Raw genomic sequence first — 26,184 nt, forward strand, 5'->3', positions numbered from 1 at the left:
AGAACTATGTCGATGAGATACTCACAGGATGCACACATGCCAACCAAGGCTAGATAAAATTCAGTCAAGAAGAGTAAAAATGAGATAATCCAAACCACGACAGATTGAATTGAGTTTTTACAATTAAAGACTAAACAAGATGATGGTAACTGTTCAGTTGTAATCATTTCCCACGAACGATATTAACAATCAGGAGTAGATAATCAACTGTTTTCGGAATGGACAAGTAGAAACGGAGCTAGCTTTTAAGTGATTGAATTCAGAAGTAATAATGCACCGAGTCTGTTTTTCTCTTCAGCAGCAATATACCAAGTTAGTTAGTCACACACAGTTGCAGAAGAGTACTCTTGAAGACTAGCTTTTGGATGCAATGACTAATTATTTTAGTGTAATGATAGGTTGAGCGAACTTAGAAAAATAACGTGACTGTCCTCACATACCATCCCAAAGCCAAACAGAGGATTGAAGGTGATAAATAGCGTAATTGGATGAAGTCAATTATACACTTAGTTAAGGTCCTAGCCTGTATATCCTTGTGTAAGTTTGAACGACAAACCAATAATCTGTATGTTGTTCATTATGTTTACCAATTAACGTTCCTTAGTCACCGCTCAGAATTTTTCACTTACATAGCAGTTATATAGATCACTTATATATATCAATAATACAGAATGTAAAAACAGTGATATGTAAATTGCTAACTGAAGTGCTTTTACTTATCTGATTTGTATAAGATTTAGGACACGCCAAATTCCGTTAAACCGCTCTTAATCTATAAGATAATTATAAGTACACTGCATATAACCCTTAAAACCATAAAAGTAACCACCAACGCTTCCTAACAAATTTTCAAACCAGATTATATCATGTTAAGAATGTGAAACCCCCAAATACACAATGTATGAGGAAGAAAATCAACCTTAAAATTTGCATATTGATCTAAGATGATTTTTGTTCAGTTAACAATCAGCGTTGATCATTCACTATAATTTTATTTTCAAGTGACTATTTCTCAGTTTGATAAATTCTATAAATGATAATCATTGAATTCAATCAGCATGTAATTATATTAATTTGGATGTAAATTAATCTTCATAAGCCCCTTTTAATAAAGCTTCAAAAGAGAAGCATAGATTTCTATCACTAGTTTACGGGAAGATAAGAAAACATAGATAGTTTCGTTGGTGAGACTATAATTTATGGACGGCCTTTGAGCGACGCTGAAGTGACGTTGAGAGTGAACAACTACTAATTAGGACTAAATGAGGGTTATAAAGCAGTTAGAATTTTCATTTACAGTTGATGGTTAGGGTTAAAAATTAGATTTAGGGTTTTCATCATGAATTAACATCAGCTATAATGCCAAAACTCTATTTAGCCAAATGTATGGATGAATTCTGCGCCCAAATTCGTGACTTGTTACTTTGTATCTAATTGGTTCGTTCATAAATTATAGTCTCGCCGTCTCGTTCATCATTATAAAAACGTGAGTTGCGAATCCTTAGGTTACTGTACAAGTATATGATTGACTATTTAACAACAATTTTGAAAAAATTTCTGAATTACATCACAAAACTATTATTTGAAAACAACTATTTAAAGTAGTCAACTGAATATGAAGTTAAAATTTAAGTAAAATAAATTGAAAGTAATATTTCATATAACAATTATGCATTCTCACCTATACAGTTCAAAAACTACTTCGAATCAACACTTTTGACTATGACATAAAACAATAGATAAGGATTTAAATACTGAATACAAGTCGGACGTCTTTATTTTATTACCAATTTTCTTTTACGCTTAAATCCCTACAACTGAATGGATTAAACACACACACACAACACATGTACACTACTAATAACAATCAAATGTGTTGTTTTGAGAGAGAGAATCCACTTAGAACAGAAGACTTATTTTAGAAGTCTACAGAACAATCCATAAACTATAAATATTACATATGGATATTATTGAGGTACATGTGTATTCACATAGACAATATCACAGTGTTTCTTTTATGTAGGTATATAAACAATGTTAAATATATCACACAATATGGAAGAAAGAAAACAAAAAAAACAAACCCACAAGTACAAAAGAAAGAAAAAACTGAACTAAAAATTACAATGAGTAATTGATAGTTCAATACATAAACACACAAAATGCTGAAAGGTTTCGAACCGGAGTGTGAAAGAATGGAATAACAATAGTGATAATAAATTGACATTTTAAAAGTATACAGATATGAACTATGTGTATATATTATTAGTAAAGTAATAATATCAGTAGTATTGATCGATACAAACTGAATTGAAAAGAATATTTTTGCAATTCAAAGAAGAAAAAACAAACGAAAATCAGCACGACTTAATTACATAGATCACTTAACAGTAAGCATAAAAAGAAGAGCACACAAAACCAACACTTGAGAGTAAGTAAACAAACAATGTCTATAACTGTATTGTTTTCAACACTGAAAATATCTACTTATTCAAGCATATGATGTATACATAAACGTAATAATGAAATAAAATGAAAAACAAACAAACAAACAAGTAAACATAGACTGTTAGAAAAAGTAAGTTGTTTAATGAATATTTATTTTCAATTTGGTAGTTGGTTAAATATAGTATGCAACACAATATTAAAGGCGTTGGATTTCGAACAAACGAACATTGGTTTCATACCAGATAGGTGGAGTGACATTCCTATGAATATAAAGAAATAAATATATACGTATAGGAGGAGTTTATGAAGTGTTCAGGTCTCATAACTTACACTACGGATATTTTTTTATTTTATTTTATTTGAACACATAAGTATTGGTACAAGAGGGCACCAAATATATATGCGCCACACAATATGAGCCCCCAAATGCCCTGGTGTGGCCGAGAGCGGGGTGGGTTCGCCTTCACCCTCGAAATACTCTCACACGGCCACGCGTATGCAGCCTCTGCCAGGGAAGTCCCACTCAATGCATTCTCGTGGCAGGGGTGTTGTTTACGAAAATGAGAGGACGAAAAGCGAATGTCTGGTGCTTTAACCGGATCCCAAATCAATGGTGCACATGGGCTCCAGTATCATGCGGGAACAAATGGCGTATGAACCAATTTCTTGACCACCGGCTACCATGGGACTACATCTCCTCACGATGCTCCACTGCTTTGTGGGTTAGACCTTTAAGGTCAAAGGCACGGGGTGTGGCCTCCTAAGAAAGCCGCCTGCTTCGTTTGGGCACCCGGGCAGTATCTCAGCCCGCACACAAAAACATGATAAACTGTCTACACTACGAATAGATCTTACTTAAACAACAATTGAATACCAAGAAGCACCGAAGGACATTTTTCCCGTCTTACTACGGGTCTCATCATATGAGATTAAGTGTGAGATGATTATCCAATACGGATAATAAAAGATAGCCACGCAATATCACGAAATGATTGAAGTCATACGTATATGACATTGGGAAACCCTTATTCTAAACCGATGGTGCACACGGGTTCCAGCATCCTCAAAAGACAAATGACATATGAACCTATTGTTGGTCACCGGCCACCATGGGACTACATCTCCTAAAGTTCCCCCACTCACTTACTTGTGGATTAAACGTTCAGGTCAAAGGCTTGGGGAGTGGCTCCCTAAGAAAACCACCTGCTTCGGTTTGGGCGCCAGGGTAGTAATTTAAGTCCTCACACAAACCGAATGGTGAAATGTGGCGTATAAATATTTGGTGCCCCCTTGTACTAATATTTATGTGTTTAAATAAATAAATAAAACAATAAATCTTAACTGGTAAATGTTGAAAGACAATTTTAAAAAATAGATTCTATTCATCAAATAAGAATATAACAATCAAGATGTTAAAATATGTAAATAAATACTGTATGTATTATAATACATTTTAGAATAAGATTTACAAATGTGATATGAACTACTTGGATCGATTAACTATGAATAAAATCAGTGTACCTTAAGTTGGAAATCATTTTCTGGTAAAACTTTTTATGAAACTACCTAAATATCTACGAATCTATCAATCTCTATCGATAAGACTATAATAATTTATGGACGTGTAGTAAGCTCATTCAACCATTGTATTAATTGTCTACTCACTGTAATCTAGACATTTAACATACTATGTAAATTTATGTGCGAGTCTGATTAAGCGCATGTCCCATTGGTTGTAACACAGAGACAATCAATAATTTATCCACAAACAATTAACACTCAAAAATATATATGGACTTCTAATACTCACATATACATTCACTCGTTTCCCTGTGTGCTTGCTTTCTGCATGCTTGCCGATTTTACTAAGCTTTAACAATAAATCATCTCTATAACTGGTGTTTGGGTTTTTGAATAATCTCGAGTAAATCCATAATTCTACTAGAAGATTTAGCCTGCATTAAATACTCAGTTAACGGGATACTATTTATTGGAGTCAGATATAGAGGAAATTAATTTCTACAGACAAATGAATGAAAGCCAAGATAGCAAGTATTGGATTTTGGTGCGAGATTCATTCATTTAATGTAGTTCAACAGCATCTGAGCATCATAGCTGACGTCGTTTCGTGGTGAAAACCTTAACTTTTAAGTATTAGTCTTAATTCTATTTCCTCATGCTAATTTATAACCTCCTCTTGACTTTAGAAAGTAGGTGAATTTTCTTAAGATCAATTTGGCACCCCTAAAAGACCATAAATTACAGTCTCACTATTACTATAAACATAAACAGTTTACTTTACGATAATTTACTACATCTACGCTATTGTTATTGCAATATACTCAATAGTGAAGTAAATTTGTAGTTCAAGTGAATGATTTTGACAGGGCTTTTTTTCCAAATCAGACAACAAGACTCCACTAAAACCATCCACTTGATCTACAGATCTTCCCAACCATCTAAAAAAGTGACTGAATCTACGCTATGTGGACCGACCATGAGCCATTTTACACATCTCCAACCTGTGACCGCAGTTACCGAGCGGATCCCTTACCAGGCGATCGAAATCTACTTACATAGCTCATTGCAACAGTCAATGATTTCATGGGATAATGCCATATCTTGATTTAGGAGCTTCTAAATGCCTTTTCCCAGCCTACTTCCCCACAATAGAAAACATACCGCGTCAAGGTGAGCGTAATTAGCTAAACAGTGAAAATATACTTCCTGATTACGGAAATTATTATCGTTAAAACGTTAGATAGTATATACACAATGCACAAACTTACCTTAAATATATTATACCCCATAAATAGTTACGAAACCATATGGTTGTACCAGTATTTGATTGATATTTACGGATAAGAATTGGATGTGGTACAGGTAACAAACCAACCAGAGTACCATTTTGAAGGAAACGAACAATCTCCGTTTCATCTGTTAATCCTCTAAAAAAAACGAAACAAAATTTCATTATACATTAATTAATCATTACAGTGGAACAAAGTGTAATATGTTTTGTGCATTGAGAGATAAGTGAAAAACTAAACTTGTTGGTCATCACAATTAATCATCCCCATACATACAACTCTCCATTCTCTAGATATTGTTGAGTTTTCAGAGATTTAATGATGAAGCTATTGTTGTTGTTCTGGACAGCATCATCAGCTCTTACTTGTATGAGGTGCTGATGTTGTCCAGAATAACAATGAAAATTCTGCCAATAAACCATCATGTTTAGAGAATCAAACAACACCAAAATCATCCACCTGATTTCTATATTTTTCAAATCACTCTGCATTCTACTTTGCTCACTATGATATGGCCAGAATAGGATGAAATGGGAGTGAAGGAAAGTACTGAACTTTCAGTGAACCTTCACTATATAGGAATGATTTTGAGTAGCGCCAGATATGGAATACTTTACGCCTCTTAGTACCCAACAAATAAATGAGTAAACAGACCGTCAGAATCGACAAGAAAGCGATAGACCTCGAATGTATATAATATGGTGGTGATTCGATGTGGCTTATAAGATCTTTTTTCCCAAGTTTTGTAATCAGCTTTACCCATTTTTTCAACACTTCATGCTCTTGTGTCTTGTTTTTTCATCAAGCTTCACTTATCAATAATATAAACATCTTTGAAATATTTAATAGTATAATATAATTGATTTACAACGTTCAAGTTCACGTACATGACTTTAAGCCTAACAATGATGATAGTTATACTAATTGTCTGTCCAAATCAAAGTAAGAATAAAGTGTTTATTCTGTGTTTTTCGTCAAACAATATTAAATATCAGACTTGACAGATACCTAAGAATAAAGCAACAAGCTTGTAGTTTGACGGAGAAGTTGTACAATCGATTGTATACGCATATGACGTCAGTAAGGTGTTTCTCTCGAATGATCAACATTTGAAGCGATGCTTCAAAGAGAAAGAGGGTTAGACAAGGTCAGCGATAAAAATAGATCACCAAAACTTGCCCTACAAATTTTCGTCTCTGTGGTAACCTTTTTAAAGCACGGAGCCAAAATATTGTGATTGTCTTGTGCACCCTAACCAGGTAATCTACACATATTTACATGGCACAGACCGATTGTCTATGACTTCATGAACTGGTGTCATGTCTTGGTTTGGCCAAAATCAGTTGTCTTTTAATCTACTCTTGCACTAGACGACATCGCTTGTCGAAGTAGACCGTGGTTTGGCATATGTAATTCATGTTCTAACCACCTTAGTTGAAGCTTTACTGCTTCATTAACCCACTAGCCATATTTGGGTAACACCCTTTGTGTAACATTAGGATTGCGTACTTAATGGTTCAAAAATACACGAGAAATGCTTCGAAGACACCTAAGATCGGATAGTCGTAATCCACGAATATCCTGTATTCTCAAAGGTTACGTTTCAGTCATAAAATAGAACGGAGTGAGGTGCTGGGCAGTAAACTAATCCTTTGGTTGAAAAACGGATATCTCATCCGCGCTACAAGTGACCCACGTTGGCAAACGCCAACGGAACTTTCTGAATAAGTACCGAGATCTCGTCAGTCACCAGCTCATCAGGACTGACGAAACACTTAAAATAAGTGATATAATCGACGCACCCAACTACTTCACTCTGTTATCGATTCAAACACTGGTGCTCGTCAGTACTGAAGCGACGTTTTTCATTTGGAAGGAGAGAATCACATTCCAATATATTTGCATTGCTGCTTAAAGGTCAAAAGAATCTGCATTTTGCCAGCGTCTCAGCTAAACAGAAGTATACCATTTACGTATTCTAAGTCAACGAGTCAATCTCTTGAATAGTCAAACGAAGAGGGTGTCACCTCTTAAAGAATTTCTATGTCGGAGTTAATAAAAACGAAGAAACTCAATGGCTATGACGAACATGGCATTGCCAAATCTCCTTGAGTTACATGTAAAGGAAATGTGAACCGATCCACATATGCGCTAAGTTCTACACTACTTATAACTGACCATATTTTACAGCTAGATATTCAAATAACTTTAATTCAATGACAAGATCACAGAAAATGGGAAGTAATAACAGTATCAGAACTTACTTATCAATACAGATTTTTTCAACTTGAGGCACTAATACCTGCAATAAACGCATAATTGTTTGAAAAGGCATTTTTAATTTCCAACTATGAACCCATTCTGATGTTGGTTCCCAATTCGATGAATTTCTTTCATTCAATTTTTGTAACTTATCATTATTATCATTAACTGAATGAGATGAATTACTTCTACCACTGGTGCGTGATTGCTTACATGTGATTGTTCCAATGGAATGAAAAGATTGTGTATCAGAAGTTAATGAACTGTTTTGTGTTTCTTTCGTTTGATTTGTACTTGTCAGCTGATGAAATAAAAAAAGAAAAATGAACAGAATATTATTGTTATTAAAAGGAGAAACTTATATCCTTAACAAAAATTAACTGATCAACAGAATTCGATCAACACTCGAATATGATCATTGATCATTATTTGCTAAACACTTGTAAATATTTCAGTTCAACTCAAGGTTAGTCACAGTTTATATAAACAACTCATTAATAATGTTATAGACTATAAAACTGAATGATATGCATTCCGATCTCATAGGGATTATCAGTTCTCTTAAGATTACAAATACCCTTCGATGATGGTTGCCACCTGCTACAGAGAACTTAGGTGTAGGGTTTTCTGCCAACTAGCTCAAAAAAGCTAGCAAAGTTATTGATAGACTGTGAATTTAACGATATCAAGAAATATGAATAGACAATTCGGACCGAAGTTTATTTTTGCACTTTACATATATCGACACTCAAATATTATGCGTTAAATGACTAATGAACTAATGTTAATGATACCATCTATATTCAATTGATAAAATGGATTAACATTTTATAAATTAACGCCAGAGAGACTGGTATAATGAGACGAGTAGTGTGAAATTACAACTCGTGGGAGTAACGTATGAAGAATTACCACTTATATTTTGATTGCTTAATTATTAGACGCTAAACTTTTGTATTTTTATATTCTTCTATTTCTAAGATTTTGTTTGACCTATAAATCGGAGTCATGTATCTTGTTGTTCCAACTCAACTATTTCTCATTTGCTCTGGTTTTATATCATTTATGACCAAGCTATGTACACATTGTAATTCCTTAAGTATGTTGTTATGTGGTCAGACATAGCAGGTATGATTAAGTCGAGTACAACAGAGAACTGATCTGCTTTCAACCCTTGTCTTCTGAATGACTATTCAGTCAGTAACAACGTAGAATTTCGTACATACGTACATCAGTTCGAGTTGCCACACCACATTAGCACAGAGATGAAGTTGTCGATTCAAATCCCGTAGTGGTAGAGGTAGTATGAGTATAAGCAGTAATCGGGAAGATTAGGGTTTGGAGATGTTATTTAAAGAGTATAATCCAGTGAAATAAATTTGGGAAGAGAAAAAAGAGACAAAAAGGAATCGGGAGATTAAAATTTGGGAGAACACAAAGAGTGGATGCACCTGAGCCATTGCATACGATTTTGAGCCATGTAATTCAGGGTCTCTAACCATCGGTTGCTATCATCTCGCGGTCCCCAACCAGGTAGTCTACACCTACCAACATGACTCAGTCCACTTGCCAGTGACTTCATGGACTTGTGCCATGTTTTGGTCTAGCCGCCCCTAGCTTTCTTCCAACCTACTCCTATACCATCGAGCATCGCACGTCGAGGCACTCGGTGGTTGGGCATACGTAACACGTGTCCCAGCCATCTCAACTGATGAAGTTTCACTACGTCATCAATTTATTTGCCATCCTTACCTAGTACCCGTTTCCTAACAACTGCGTCATTTACTCGATGGTCCCATGATATACGAGCAATGTTTCGAAGACACCTATGATCAAATACTAGTAACCTACGGATATCCTCTACTCTTACCGGCCATGTTTCACTGCCATAAAATAGGATGGCACAAACTGACGCACAGTGAACACATCCTTTGGTTGGTAGACGGATATCTCGCCTACGCCATAAATGACAAAAGCTAGTCGAACCTTCTGTATCCGTGCTGAGATTTTGTCACACACTGGACCACAAGGATTGGTGAAACTCCCAAGATAAGTGAAGCGATCGACACGCTCAACTGCTTCACTCCCTATCATTATTCCGGGTGTCGATGCAACCCAATCCTGAAGCAAAATTTTGCATTTCGAGAGGGAGAATCGTATCCCGAACATGCTCGGATTGTTTCTTGGAGTGGTCAGAAGACTCTGCATTTTGTCATCGTCTTCACCAAATAGAACTATGTCATCGGCATATTCTAAGTCAACAAGTGAATCTCCCAATAAAAGTTAAACTCCTGGAAAGTGTTATCTCTAAAAGCACGTCAACGACAAAGTTAAACAAGAATGGAAAGAGTGGATAGCCCGAACGAACACCACTTGAGGTATTCAATTCTGAATGACCATTAGGTTAGAAAGTTCTTAACGATCAATAAACGTTAACATCTTGATTAGTATTCATTGGTCGATATGTCAATTGATACTTAAAATGTCATCAGTCCTACAGCCAATTTATATGGACTAATTGATAACCGGACTAAAGAGAGAGATTCAGACAACTACTTTTCATGATCGCTGCTCAATCACACGGGAACCAATAAAACCTACTAAAAAACTTTTTTTACAGACAGGAAAAGTGAATGACTTACAGAACTTTCTGAAATTCCAGATCTATTTATTGGGCATTCTTGAACATTATGTACTGTCGAATCTTTATCAGATTCATTGTTATTATTACCATTATTATTACTATCCACTGGAATACGCTGACTAGGTGAAGAATGTGATATTAAATTATTCTCGATTTCTGAATGATAATTTGAGAAACGTTCATCTAATTGAGTAGCATTGCCTAAACGTTTACCTGTCATTTTATGCAATGGAGGGACATCAGCTAGACTGGCTTGAATCGAATCGCCAGGTTTACCAACACTTAGTTCATTTAACTTGGTTAGAAAAAATTGAAAAAAAAAAGAATATTTTCAAAGGACGATATCACTGAAAAATAAAATTATGGAAGTTTGAAGCAATAAATGTTAGTTTACGAAAATACTTTTTATAGTTTAGTTTTTACAAGTCGAATTGTACTTAGGTTTAAATCATATCTGATCATTCAAAAACGTACTAAAGCTTTGAGCAAAGGAGGAGCTAAATGATATTGCAACATTTTACGTAACAAAACTTAGATTATTAAAAAGACTAGCATTCGTCATTTAGCTTGCCGTGGATGTAAAACTAATTTCTGGACTGTTTTACGATGAGACACATAGCATTTCGAAGGTGTTCCAGAAGGTGATATATGACACAGTCACCTATACAGAACATTGGAGGAAGAAGATAGGGAAAGCTATAATTGTAGTGTAAACTTTGAGATTCTAAGGTGCTGAACTTTGTAGGATTTCAGTCATTACATGATCAATTATTAACCCGCAACTGGTTCATGAGAGAATGTGTCACGGTCTTTTTTGAATTACTTGGAGACCAAATTTTTCATGCCCGTGTTTGGTTACGTAACAGACCGCCAAGATGTTGAAAATCCAAAATTCAACTAAAAATATAAACTTAAATAAAGTGATTATTATTACTATGAGTAATACTTAGATAGTAAAATTATATATCTGGATGAAAAAGTACTTAATATCATACAGTAAGTAATCATAAAGATAAACGACATTGTGATCGACTCTGAGCCATGTCACTCCAACCTTTGGTTACGATAGTCACCCGAACCCAAACCAAGTAGTTTTCACCTACAGGTATAGCTCAGACAACAAGTTAGTGACTTCAGGGACTAATGTCACGTTTTGGTTTGTCCTCTCCTAACTTCTTCCATCCGTCTCCAACGCTAGTAAGCATTGCACACCCTCATAATCGGTGGTCGGACATGCGTAACACATGACCCAACCATCTCAGGCGATGAAGACACAACCTCATCAACTGACTTACTATCATTTCCTAATGCCCTACGTCTAACCTCACTATTACATACCCAGTGATCCCAGAGGATACGAGCAGTATTTCTAAGATATCTATGATCAAATACTTAAAACTTACGTGTATCTTCTACTCTTAATGGTCATGGTTCACAGCCGTTATGTACAACAGAACGAACTGCAGCGCAGTATACTCGTCACTTAGTTGGTAGACAGATATCTCGCCTTCGCTATAGATGACGTAAGTCGGAACAAGCCAAACGAGCTTTTTGAATCTGTGCTGAGGTTTCATCAGACACCAACCCATTAGGACTGATCAGACTTCCAAGATAAGTGAAGTTGTCAACGCGTTCGACTACTTCACTTCCTATCCTTAGTTCAGGTCAGTCCTGAAGCAAAAATTTGCATTTAAAGGGGGGGGAAAACGCATTCCAAACATCCTGGCATTGTTGCTCAGTGCTACTAAAAGACTGCATCTTCACCAAACAGGACTACGTTGTCTGCGTATTCTAAGTCAATAAGTGGACCTCCTGGTAGGAGAAAGATTCCCGAAAATTCAGTCGACGAGAACGTTATTTCCAGCAGTAGGTCTGAGATAAAATTAAACAGAAAGGGAGATAGTGGACAGTTTTGCCAGGCACTACTTGAGGTTGCAGACAGACACTACCACAAAACCTCTCGGTCTACAGAGTCAAATGATGTTTTTAGGTTAAGAAAAACTATCATTGTCGGACGCCGATAAGCATATCTGTGTTCTAGAATCTGATGAATGGTGAATATGTGGTCGATGCAGTCACGACCAGATTTGAAACCAGCCTGATTTTCTCGTGTTTGCAGTTCACGAGTCTTTGTTAGGCGTCCGATAATTATTGAGGCTGGTATTTTAGACGCTATATTAGTCAAACTAATCCCTCTGTGGTTATCACAGGATGATCCTTTCTTATATATTGAGACGATTAGTTATTGCGACCAGTCAGATGGGATCACATCCAACTCCCATATTTGAGCTACAATATTAGTCAACCTAATCGCTAAAACTAGACCATTATCCTTAAAAACCTCTGTAGTTAATCAATCTGGACTAGCTGCTCTTCCTCGTTTCTGATTATCTATGGGTTTTTGAACTTCAATTAAGGTCGGGAGGGTCACTTCAATGTTCCATTCAGGCTATACGAGAATAGTGAGTAGTTGTAGAGTAGCTGAAGGCCAGCTGAACTTCTCCTTGAAGTGTTTCGCACATCGTTCTAAACGTCTGAGCTGAGAGCAGATAAGGGTGTCGTCCTTTTCCGAGACCGTCTCACTTACACTCGACATCTTAATTCCAGTTTCTTTTATTAGTCTGAAAAGCTGTCTGGTGCTACATACAGTCGCTGCCGGTCCCATCACTTTTGCTTTCGTTGTTTATCACTGCTCACGATCGTTTTGTAGACTTTTAGTTAACCTAGACCTGATCTGTTTTCGCTCTTCATCGTGTTCAGAGTTTACGAGAGTCTATCAGTGCAAGAGATGTTGCAGAAATCCACTGGTGTTCCGTAACCCTTTGGTTTAAATCACTAATAGATGTCGCCGCTGTTTCCACAGCTGTTCGTATATCATTCTAAGCAACATCTCGGTCAGTCTCATTTTCGAAATTGCCTAAGTGTGGTCTCAGTTGTTCTTGGAATTTATCTTTGGTTTTCTCATCGTTGAATCCAACTCTTATGGGTCTTCTTAGTGTGGTTTCTCGGCTTATAGTAGGGCGCAAGCAAATGCGTGCTCCTATTAGAGGACGATCAGAGTCTAAACAAGTGTTCCAGAAGGAGCAAGGGTCTTCTATTGAGTAGTAATAGAAAAGATTAAGCATCGAAGATACAGTTCACTTTTGGAATGAATTGTATAATGATTGTCAGAATAGATTATTCAAATTAAAAACAGCATAAACCTTTCCAAACCATCAGTTCATTGATTTGTATACATAAGCATCGACAGTTTAGATGCTACTGATCAAGATATACATTGAGATGAATTTGTTATCCGTTTTTTTACTTTTCTCAATTGAAACTGACATTTCCTACTAGAAGAAAGCTAGATCGATTGAGGGTCTGTTGAGAACTTATAAATAACTTTGCCGATGAAGATCTTGTGTACAAAATCGATAGAAAAATAAGCAAAGCATTCCATTTTTACTCTATACACATAAACGAAACAAAACAAACCCGAGAAGATACTTGATCCATGGACTCGACAATACTTGAATTGTCAACATTACCATTACCAACATTATCATTATCGTCATTATGATAAACAGATGATTCAACAGATAAACAAGTGGAAGTAGATGAAGATTTTGCTACTTCCGATATTGGTAAAGGTTTACAAGCAGAAGTGTCAGCAGGAGATTTTTTAATCCCACCACTGCTGCTAGATGTTCGAGATGAAGTACTAGAAGGAACAGTAGTAGTAGATTCCATTGTAATATGACCACTGCTTTGAGATTTTATTTGTTTATTAACTATACTATGAATAGTAGGTTGATCAGTGGGTAAATTAGCTAGCCGATAAAATATTTGACGTTTCCTTATTAAAGTATATACTAAATTGCTATTACCTGGAAAGAGAGAGAGAAGGACAAATAAGAAATAAAGCGAAATTTAAACAAGGTTTATGCGATAAAGTAATAGCAAAGCAAGAACTCATTTGATATGAATACAAGAAAAGTAGTCGATTGGTCAGAAGAAAGTTATCTTACAAAAGAAATAATTGCTGGCACAATGAATCCAGACCTATATATATATATATATATATATATATATATATATATATATATATAGATGACAACTATTTCGAAAATATGAAGCTTAGGTTCTACAAATTTAATAGCTGACAATAACTGGATCACTGAATTAATTAGATTATTAACTCGCTTACATATTTATGTAATTAGCTTTAAGCTACACTCTCGGTGCGACGTGTAATGATTCTAACCGGCTGAACAAAACAAAGAGGGTGGAGTGAAGTTGGAACCTGATATTTAGCTCAAAGCCGAATGTCTTAACCACTTAGTCAATGTTCCGAAAAATTCATAATTATAAATAAACCTTAAAAGAGGGTAATCTTCGAGGGAACTAGATATCGTTAACGATATTTACAACCCGAATATCACAGTTTATTCATGTGTTACTAACGTACAGAGGTACTAAAGAATTTGCACAAAATTAAATACCATATACTGACAAAGATGATCTAGTGATATAAGGACTCAGCTTACAGGCACAGCTAAGTTGCAGATTCGAACAATTATTCACCCAGTTTGGTATGGATAGCTCAATGGTATCACCAGCCCTCACATTTAAAACTACATCTCCGGAAAACGTATATAAACTTGTACTTGGTTAGGGTTGGCAAAAAGTCCTAAACATTGCATTATCTGGTCAGGCGCTAAAAGTAGGAAAAGCTGATCAGTCTATTTTTAACCAAAGTGTCAGTAAATGAATCGACAACCTATAAGATCCATACGCAAATTCGTTACTAACTCAAACATTTTTGCTACTGTATTCCCATTGTTCAGGTTTTTTGCAAAATGCATTTGCTCGCTTACAACTTTTGTTCTGAATTGGGGAGAGTCAAGTGGTGTCATGACCAGAGAAGACTGAACATCAGAATATAACAGTGAGTTTTTTCGAAAAAGTAATGAGAATTAGCGGATTAAGCAGGCAAATTATTGGTAATATCATTTAACAGATAAGAGAGTATTTTGTATTTACAGTTATTAGCAGGACAGATTGGATCAATGCATATTTCATGAAAAATTACATCTGAGAGATAATAATGCAGAAAAAATTGACATGGTGGGGTTCGAACCCGTAACTTACTGGTTGAAAGTCAGATGCTTTAACCACTAAACTGCCGCTCTATAAAACTAACGATAGACTAAATGATAAACAAAGAAAATGAGAATAGATAATCCAAACACGCTTACCATCAAATTGATATTGAATAATATTATTGAATACTTCTAATAACAGAAAGACTAACTGATGATTTGATGGATTACTGTACAAAAACCATGGCTGACTGAATGCATCCAATAAATGTAATATTTTGTTTGATGAGACCATTGATAAACTTTTCAAGTAAGGTGAAACTAGTTAGGGGAAAAAGATTTTTGAGAGAAAATAAACATACAAGTGGAGCAGGATACATTAACTACTTCAATAACAGTTGCGAATAAACGGTGGAGAAAACAATCGTGAAATTTGTAATGAAGAGATTGTGGTAATTTCATTTATCTTGGTTGCCTGAAACTTTATGTTGATGTTATGGACTGCAGTTGATCAGTTCCGTTTGACAATCAACCAATAAGACGAATTAAGTTTACCCAGTTGCACAAATAAATGGCTGCCTGGACTTCGTTGCTAAGTGGATAACGAGGTGGGAGTTAGAAGCTAAAAGTATTGGGTTTGAGTTTTTATTTGAACATCCAAACTGGAACCCAGGTACATCCAGCTGACAAGCCCCAAGTATGGTGGAACGCGCATGTTGAATTTCACTGTTAGTCACTACCCTATTCCGTCTAAATGCTTGAGAATGTGGTAAATTTCGCTTGTACGGACTAGGTTCAGGATCGTACGATGGTAGTGACCAGTGATTGGTGGCGTTGAATTATATTGCTTATAATTGGTTGGAACGGCGCAGATGTATTCACTTTTCCTCTAGATTTTGAGTTTCGAAATAATTTTTAACTTTCATTCAACAAATTCACGTTTTCTTCTCGAATCACATTGTTTATACGTAATGTTTTCTACGACCACTAATCTTGATGCTACTACCATTGCAAAACATTTTTCTTGACGATTTTACCAAGTTGTGCTAATATGGTGCATCAACTTGAACAGAAACAGTTTTGTCAGGTTCATATGTTGTTTATAGTTGTCTGGTTCACTTTAGTAACTTACTTATGCATAAGACAAAGGATCATCTTGAGCTACTTCTATTAAATGGAAATGGAGCACGTTTTCATAGCTTACAGCCAATCAGAATAGAGAATATATAATTATTGGGCAATTAAGAAAATGACTGTTTTATTCGTCTATCTTGAAGTCGAAGAACGTTTGGTGAAAAACCGACCCGCATGAAATAGATGCAGATATTCTACTTGATAAATTATGAGATTTTACAGATTTGCATATAAGTTATTCAAAAATGACTAAGTTTAAGGCAAATCATATCATTCAAAATTATGGTATATAAGTACAGGATATTACTTCAGACTATCCTTCCTTGACAGCTTTTTAACGGTCATGAACAGATTTTATATGACTCTTAACTATTTCAACAACTCCCCACGTATAAGCAAGAGATAATGGTAGCTGTGTCAAAATTCAGGAGTAGATTTCTTTGCAGTGCACGAAGCATCTGCCAAACTCGCCTTGAAGTAGATGGTCGAGTTCCACTTACTCAGTGTAATATAAGTAACATGATTTGTCTAAGTTTCCAGTTGACGAAGGGGAAAATTATTGCTTACAATTGATTTCTTTTACCGAAACGCTAAAAAAATATCGATATGTCATATTGTTTGGGATTGTCTTACGACTGCTTCACGTCTACAATTTCAAATCAGCGTCACCCTTAACACTTTAACGTATTAAAATTAGCTTATCATGTCCTCCTGACTGATAGTATTCATGATGACGTCACTAGTCTGTATTTTTCATCGATATATAACCTGTAACCTTGAAGCACACACGGTATAAAATGTAGTCTTGTTCGTTTCGCAAAATAAAAATGTGGTATGGTAAAGCAAATTTAACATGGAATTTTCGATTGAACAACAGACCCAATAAATAAAGACAATGCAGACATTTAAACAATTGTCTGTCCATTCTGTAAACAATAAGTTTAATGGTACGACAATAACATATGATCTAATTAAACGGTTAGAAAAAAATGAACATCACAAACAAAGAATCAACACAAAGGATCCTTACATTGATTGGGTGAATATATATATAGTAAATTGGCAAGCTTAATAAAAAAAAGTATATGATGGCTTACCATTAGCTATGATTGTTAGCAAACAATCGAATAAAGGATTTAGACGATTATGTCCGCTTGTAATTAATCTATGAGAAACCTAGAATAACAAAATAATAATAATAATAATGACCAATCATGGATTCTATAAGGTTTGAAGAAAACCAATTGCCAGGTGGCAAAAAAACAACCGGTACAACAACAATAAATCGACAGGATATTAAATGATGATGATTATAATTTACAAGTAACAGAGATGCTGTAAATTGTAGTAAAAAATGGATTGTTAGTGAACAAACGATGATTAGTATATGTATTTCTATAACTGACAATACTGATTTGTTCATCAGTACAAGCTTCTAGATCCTATAAACATTAGTGATCAGTAGGTGGCCCCCGAATGCCCTGATATGACCGAGGGTGGGGAGAGTCAACTCTCCCTCTTGAAATGCTCTCACATGGCTACGCGTATACAGCCACTGTCAGGGAAGTCCTACTCAATATCTTCTCGCGGCGAGGGCGTTGTTTACGAAAGTGAGAGGACGAAAACCAAATGTCCGGCACTTTAACCGGGTTGGTGGACACAGAGGGTCCACCTAGGGGAGTTGGAAAACCCTGGTTCCAAACCAGTGATGCACATGGGCTCCAATACCCTGAGAGAATAAATGGAGTATGAACCAATCGTTGGTCACTGGCTACCATGGGACTGCGTCTCCTAACGTTGGCTCCACTGCCTTGTGGATGAGACCTTGAGGTAGAAGGCCTCGGGTGTGACCCCCTAAAAAAACTACTTGCTTCTGTTTGGGCACTCGGGCAGTATCACAGTCCACACATAAATCAAGTGAGTTGTGTGGTGCGTATATATTCGGTGCCCTTTTGTACAAATATTTATGTGTTCAAATAAATAAACAATAAGATCAGTAGGTGAATATAACTGAACTTTGTCGTGAATGAAGATTAAAGCCCAACTTACATGATGCGCTGGATTACATGTATATATGGTATTGAAGGACCAATAAAATCTAGCGACATTTAAATATTTTGTCTTAATATGGAACTGTATAGCTGCGTGTACCCATGGTAATGTAGAAGATAGAAATTGAGACCTTTATACTTTGCGGCAAAGATGTGGATTACTTATAAACCAGTAAGTTGCCATTCAATGGCTCAGATTTTTATTTTCCTTCGATTCACACTATTGAGTGGTCATTATTTACTGGTGGTTGCCTTGACACAGGTGAACTCTTCTGGTTACTATATATGACTAACAGAACCAAAGGAAACCCTGGGCTCATATTCTGAAGAGGTTGTGAGTCTACATTCAGAAAATGGTTCATTCAAGGATGGAACAGATGTCCAATGTCTCCTTATTGATAAATGATCTAGCTAGATCCAGTCCATAATGTATATATATATATATATATATATATATATATATATATATATATATATATATTCCTACTAAACGATTAATTACAAAGGTCACTGTCAAAGATCTGCTTATTTATAGAAGGTGAATACTCTACAATCTAATTAACGAGATACAAGTAGGTAGATATATTAATGCATGGGAACTCGTGATTTATTCAATGAATCCAAGTATTATATTAAATGAACCATATACAAAGAAAGAAGTGATAATTAAATTTACAAAAAAAATTGGTGAGAACCAATTCAATGAGTAGGGAATTTGCTTTTAATATCATACTATAAAGTTACAAATAAATGAATCAAAAAAAATATTTTTAAAACAAATAAAAGGTTATAATAACACTAATAACTCATTACATACTATGATTAATAAATCAGCATGTGTTCCTGTAAACACTGGGACATCTAACAAGGAACGATGGCGATAAGGTTTATTTAAACGCACACCAAAATTTCTTTCACCGCTAAGTAATAATAAGATGAATACACCAACGTGTATTAATCCTATACGAGCTGAGAGAAAAATAAACCAAGAATATTATGATGAAAATATAAATTAAATAATCAACACAAGATGTGAATGTATTTGACAGTAGTGCACATCACTGATTGTAGAAATAGAAATCATTAGGAACAAAATGTATGAGCATACACAGAGTTTTATACTGTAAAGTTACTGAGATGATGTAATAATAAACAAATTGTAATGTAACGTAAACAATAACATCAGATAAAATTCACGATACTAAACAACTAGGCTACGTCGATGTTTGACGTTGAATTGTTATTAAGTTAATTCAGAAGAACAGAAAACGTAAAAATGACTGCCTAAAAGAAATGTGACAGCTATTAAATAGAATCAGTTACTGATCGTAACGTGCAATAGTGAAACGAAATATTGGTAAATGGAAAAACCAATGGTCAGATTAAATAACCTATAAACATTGGGTCGCCGACTCTAACTTCACCCCCAACCTACTTATTTTCAAAAGATGAATAGTATTATAAGTCGTCATACATAGAAAGTACCGCGGAACCGAGTATATTTGTTAGTTTGGTAATTAACAGTCATTAAATTGAGCAGTATAGAGAAATCTAGTGTTGTTGAAATACATGTTACGAATTAAGACAGTAATCGATATCACATGCTAAATTCACCAGTCAGAATTCTATGTTTTTATCACGAGTCAACACTCCGTCTATATAGCCTAGCGTCCGACTTTACGTTCGGACCTGAACAGTTAATCTTGAGCCAAAGCAAGCCACACTCCTACCGTTCGACTGTTCAAAAACTTTTCTCAACCCATTGTCTTGTGTCTGAAGAGAAGTCAACAACTAGCTTCAAATAATGTGTGCATTTCAACAATCCAGACTAAGCAACAACTATCTCAAACATCCATTAGCTTATATACATGAATTATTAGACCGCACAGTACACCAAATAAGGAATCGCGCTATAGACACAATCATATCATAAGTGAAAAAAGACAGAACAAATAGTACACAGCTAATTAGCAATAACTACGGACAGTTTAACGTATAACGACAGTTAATAGGTCGACTTGGAAGTTTACCATGAAGAGAACATAGAAACACAATAATACAGTTTTCTACTAACGATATGATAAGAATGTAAATAATAATAATAATAATAATAATAATAATAATAATAATAATAATAATAATTGTTTGAAAAGTTCCATCCATAATTCTGTCAGAACAGTACCCATGGTGTTAGGAAGCTAATAACAAATTTTAACTAATGGATACGAACGGCACATTTAAAAAGTACAGATTCATATACTCGGCTTTACGTCACACTTCTTTGTGATATCGAACGATTATAGCCAGCTAACTGATTTGATGTAAATAGAATAGGTTTCCAAAGTGTGATTTATTGGCTGAAAACTGAGTGCTTTAACCACTAAACAGTCACTTCAGTGTTACTACTAAACTTACCTTCCAAGGAATTTTTTTATTTAACTGGTGTTATTTACGTTCTTTAACTTGAATCGATAACTAAAATATCTATGTCCCAAACTAAAAATTCTCAACTCTGACTTCAATGCCAATGGATAAAAGTTCTCCCTATTCTCCTATTCCTTGCTCGGTAATAACAGACAGAATCAGAGTTTCTACCAGAACATTCATTACACCCATAAGAAGGAGGATCCTATAGTGTATAACTCGCGCAGATAACTATATTCATAACGCTCTTGAAGATTATGTATCAAAACATTATACTAAAATATAAGCGAATCAAAATAATGACAGAGTTCTTTTAAGTGTTAAGTAAACGAAAACTAGTAACGCAGCAAACTTTAGCACAAAAATATTCAACTCAAATTTCCATAAGATGAATTACAGAATAGATAAGTTTCAAAAGTTATCTTAAGTATCCAAAATTTCCAATTAATAATTTTTTTTGTTTTTTGTGAGTTCAATTAGTATTTAGAGAGGTTGAAATTTCATTCAAAACAAATTTCAATTTAGCGGTAGAAAATAAATAATTAGATTATTGAAATACGTATTGTTTAGAAATGAATTTATAGGAAATTTTATGCGACTTTCGAATTGTAATAAAATGTATTACATTCGTCTTTCAGTATAATTTTGACTAAAACATCAAAAACATAAAATTCGACGAAAGTATCTAATGGTAATAAATCCACTGAGAAGATATCCCTTCGTAAAATTTCATGAACTTCAGAATATACTTGTAAAGACCCCACTACCTGTACTTATTCTTTCTCACATCAAAAAAAAACTAGCGAAGATAACAACAATATACCCTGATAGTCGCTTGTTAACCATTTTAGTATATTGTAGATTGTTGTAATACTGTTAGTTTTATTGAATGGTGTCAAATAATTCAAAAGAATATAATGAAATCAAAGATTGAACAAGATAGTATCCAGTATGTGTTCGAAACCAAAAAGTATATATATCAAGTAAACAATATTAGCGAAAATGACAATGAAAACGATAAGTATATCAAATACAAATCAACATCATTTTAAATCGATTAGAAAAGTTATCTTCTTTGAGTTATGTATGTAATTCATGATTTAAGTATAAGTAAGACACTAAAAAGGCTTTTAGTATTAAATAACTTGATGAATTAATTCATGTTTAAACAAGCTATACATTTTCTTATAATAATAGTAGTAATAATGGTATACGTCCCTCAATAAAGAAAAAAACCAACTTACATTGGTCATTACGAGAATTATTAAGATGATAGAGTATAGGTACAAGTAAATCTAATACTTGACTTGATTTTAACACGTAATACATAAATTTCTTATTGCATTCGCATATTCGCCAAAAGAACACTAAAAGTTCCTGATGCATTTGAACTTTTTTGCTGGATCCAGGAAGGTATGTTTGTACTAATGGATTATTTAATAAGCGAGTTATTCCAGAGAGAATAAATGCGAAATCCTTTTAAAAATAAAAGAGAAAAGGTAGAAATAACTAATACGAAAATCTTAATTTTGATAGACTTTAAAGCACGTGAGTAAGAATATTTCTAAGTTAGACATGTATACCATTTAATTTCGGCTGTGATTTACAGGTTAAGTGTTTGCACGAGTTCAGTAACTTGTGGTAGGGGTAATGAGCCTCATACTAGGTGCAATAATCATTCAGTCCTTTAACGTTTTCAACGGTTGTCTAAACCAGGCAGGTTTGTGAACTCAGTGACATTCAACAATCTCGAAGACCCCCGAACTAACGAATATTTTTATTTTAATTGTTGAATTCATGAGTCAAGTGAAACTAGACCACCATTGAAAAACTAAAAGCACTGGACGGCCGTTTCATCCTAGTATGGGGCTTCTCAGCAGTGCATATCCACGATCCTGCCTCGAGAGGCTCGAACTTAGGATCTATCATTCTCGATTCGAGTCTCGCGAGGTGGGATCGTGGACACGCACTGCTGAAGAATCCCATACTAGGAAGAAACAGCCGTCTAGTGCTTCCAGGTTTTCCATGGTGGTCTAGCTCTAATTGACTCAAGAATTCAATAATTAAATTACTATAATATCCACAAAACCCCTATCTGAATATTTTTATATTGAGAAAAGTAAAATCATAGTATGGCCAAGGCAAAAGGTACATAAACTGACAAACAAATGACACAATCGAGCACCATCTCCCTCAAGATTACAGACAAATCTTGATGACAAGTGCCAAATGGCACGAAACCTAGATCCAGAGTTTCCTACCGTCTACTTATAACCATTAACGACACAGTCTCATTTTTCCCGTTTTTCTGAAGAATTTAATAAAACAAGCGATAAATTTTAAAATAAACAAGAATTCGTGAATAATTAGATGAGAAACAATAAGACATCATTCACCTAAGCACTGGGACAAACATGGGTTAGTCCAAACTGCCATACAATATAAGCAAGACAAGATGAATAACAAAAAAGATCAAGATAATGTAGATGTGACGATGAGAAAGACTAAGCATCGAGAATATTGTTCCAAAAGATATTGTAGAAAGGTGTGTGTGTGAGAAAATTGAAATTCAATATAGAGTAAGATAAAGGGTCATTGTGAACGACTCTAAGTTGATAAGCACCAGATAAGTATTGAATGGAATAGTGTTTATAATATTAAAAAAATGGAGATAAGGAATGAACGAATGTTTGATTTGTAGGAAACCTAAGAACTTCAACTATACGACCTAGTTCCCTTCATAATCTACGCCCACCTTAAGAAACTACTGATATCTGGCTACCATGAAGATGTTAAAAACATATTACTACACCAAAAACTGTACATCTGAATAGAGGATGTTTCACTGAGTAAAAAAGGTACGATTTCACTCTATAATCAATTCGAAATATCCAACCCAGTAAATGCTAAGTTCTAAACTGTTGTATTGTGAGTGCAAATTCAAATTCGACGGCTACGATTTAGACAATTAGGTGGTAATGAAAAACATAATATACTAAAAACATTATATAAGAACGAGTGCATCAATTTGTACTTAAAGATGAATTGTATTACTATTTTACCCGGTTTAAAGCAATGTATTTTTTGCCAGGGTTCGTGTAACTGTTTGACAGTCCAAACTCAAATTCTTTGACGACTAAGTCGACGAAAAATTTAGTTACCAACTCTGCTTAAACTATACCAAACCCTGGCACACTGTGAAGGTACGATAAAATATTTTCATTTTCAGCTGCTATGCGGATTTCGATTGTGAACCTAATAAAACGTTTACTAATGCCCAACCAGAGCAAACATTTTTATAGGTACATGGGACGTTCGAACAATGTGGGAAACCGGGAAGACCAGTCAAATAGCAATGAAAATGAGGAGATACAACTTAGCAGTACTGGGAATCAGCGAAACCCACTTGACCCAAGCTGGACAGAAAAGGCTAGCTACGGGAGAGATGCTGCTATACTCCGGTCACGAAGAGGACAATGCTCCACACACTCAGGGAGTCGCTCTTATGCTGTCCAAAGTAGCACGAAATGCACTTGTAGGATGGGAATATCACGGATCCAGAATCATCAAAGCATCATTCAAAACAAAGAAGGAGGGGATCACAATGAATATTATCCAATGTTATGCACCCACCAATGATAGCAACGAAGACATTAAAGATCAGTTCTACGAGCGGCTGCAGTCAGTCATTGAGAAATGCCCAAGAAAGAACCTAACTATTCTGATGGGAGATCTAAATGCCAAAGTCGGAATAGACAACACTGGATATGAAGATATTATGGGACGACATGGATTGGGAGAAAGAAACGAAAATGGAGAAAGATTTGCAAATCTATGTGCATTCAACAACTTGGTCATAGGAGGAACGATATTTCCACACAAGCGTATACACAAGGCTACATGGATCTCACCGGACCACACTACAGAGAACCAAATAGATCATATTTGCATCAACAAAAAATTTCGAAGGACAATGGTAGATGTGAGAACTAGGAGAGGTGCTGACGTAGCTTCATATCACCACCTAGTTGTAGCCAATTTAAAACTGAAGCTAAAGAAGAACTGGACAAGTGGACAAACAGCACTACAAAGGTTCAATACAGCCTTCCTTCGAGATACTGACAAACTCAATGAATTCAAGATAGCTCTCAACAACAGGTTCCAAGCCTTACAAGATCTACTGAAGGAAGAAGAAACTAGTATGGAGGACAACTGGAAAGGCATCAAGGAAGCATTAACTTCAACGTGTCAAGAGGTTCTGGGTCTAAAGAAATACCATCATAAGGAATGGATCTCTACAGAAACACTGGACAAGATCAAAGAAAGGAAGAACAAGAAGACAGCAATAAACAACAGCCAAACACGAACAGAGAAAGTCCAAGCACAAGCTGAATACATAGAAGCAAACAAACAAGTGAAGAGGAGCATTAGAGCCGACAAGAAGAAATACGTGGAAGAACTAGCAACGACGGCAGAAAAAGCTGCAAGGGAAGGAAATATGAAACAGCTTCACGATACAACGAAGAAACTAGCAGGGAAATACAGTAAACCAGAAGGACCGGTCAAAGACAAAGGCAAGCCAATCACCGAAATTCAACAACAGCGTAACAGATGGGTAGAATACTTCGAGGAACTCCTGAATAGGCCGGCTCCAATGAATCCACCGAACATCGAAGCAGCACACACAGATCTTCCTATAGATGTCAACCCACCAACGACGGAAGAAATTAGAATGGCCGTCAGACAAATCAAGAACGGGAAAGCAGCAGGACCCGACAACATACCAGCTGAAGCACTGAAATCAGACATCGAAGCAACCACAAGCATGCTTTATCTTCTATTCAAAAAGATTTGGGAGGAGGAACAAGTGCCAATGGACTGGAAGGAAGGACACCTCGTCAAGATTCCAAAGAAAGGAGATCTGAGCAAATGTGAAAACTACAGAGGCATTTCACTACTGTCAATACCAGGGAAAGTCTTCAACAGAGTGTTGCTGAACCGGATGAAGGATGCAGTAGACGCCCAACCTCGAGATCAACAAGCTGGATTCCGTAAGGATCGGTCGTGCACAGACCAAATTGCAACACTACGGATCATCGTCGGACAATCAATTGAGTGAAACTCGTCACTGTACATCAACTTCATTGATTATGAAAAGGCATTTGATAGTGTGGATAGGAGGACATTATGGAAACTTCTTCGACACTATGAAGTTCTTGAGGTGATTGTCAACACTATCCAGAACTCATACGACGGGCTACAGTGCAAGGTGGCTCATGGAGGACAGCTGACAGATGCATTGCAAGTAAGGACCGGAGTCAGACGCG

General features: G+C 35.5%; 1 protein-coding gene across 2 annotated transcripts in view; it reads right to left on the bottom strand.

Moving 5' to 3' along the window:
* Positions 1–1,102: 1,102 nt before the first annotated feature.
* The window catches only part of HID1_1 (cell wall biogenesis protein), a 31,363-nt gene continuing 6,281 nt past the window's right edge, over positions 1,103–26,184 (bottom strand). Inside the window, exons 8-16 of one of the 2 annotated variants that reach the window (XM_051216890.1) lie at positions 22,102–22,333; positions 19,251–19,402; positions 17,480–17,558; positions 15,405–15,569; positions 13,642–14,033; positions 10,163–10,459; positions 7,523–7,821; positions 5,238–5,396; positions 1,103–2,708 (exon numbers count right to left, since the gene is read on the bottom strand). In XM_051216890.1, the coding sequence (XP_051065520.1) occupies positions 2,645–2,708; positions 5,238–5,396; positions 7,523–7,821; positions 10,163–10,459; positions 13,642–14,033; positions 15,405–15,569; positions 17,480–17,558; positions 19,251–19,402; positions 22,102–22,333 (1,839 nt within the window). In that variant the 3' untranslated portion in view covers positions 1,103–2,644. Of the gene's footprint in view, positions 2,709–5,237; positions 5,397–7,242; positions 7,822–10,162; positions 14,139–15,404; positions 15,570–17,479; positions 17,559–19,250; positions 19,403–22,101; positions 22,334–26,184 lie in introns of those variants that run through there. The other variant, XM_051216891.1, reaches the window with a different exon arrangement.

The sequence above is a fragment of the Schistosoma haematobium genome, chromosome 6 (assembly GCF_000699445.3).
Source record: "Schistosoma haematobium chromosome 6, whole genome shotgun sequence".
NCBI lineage: Eukaryota > Metazoa > Platyhelminthes > Trematoda > Strigeidida > Schistosomatidae > Schistosoma > Schistosoma haematobium.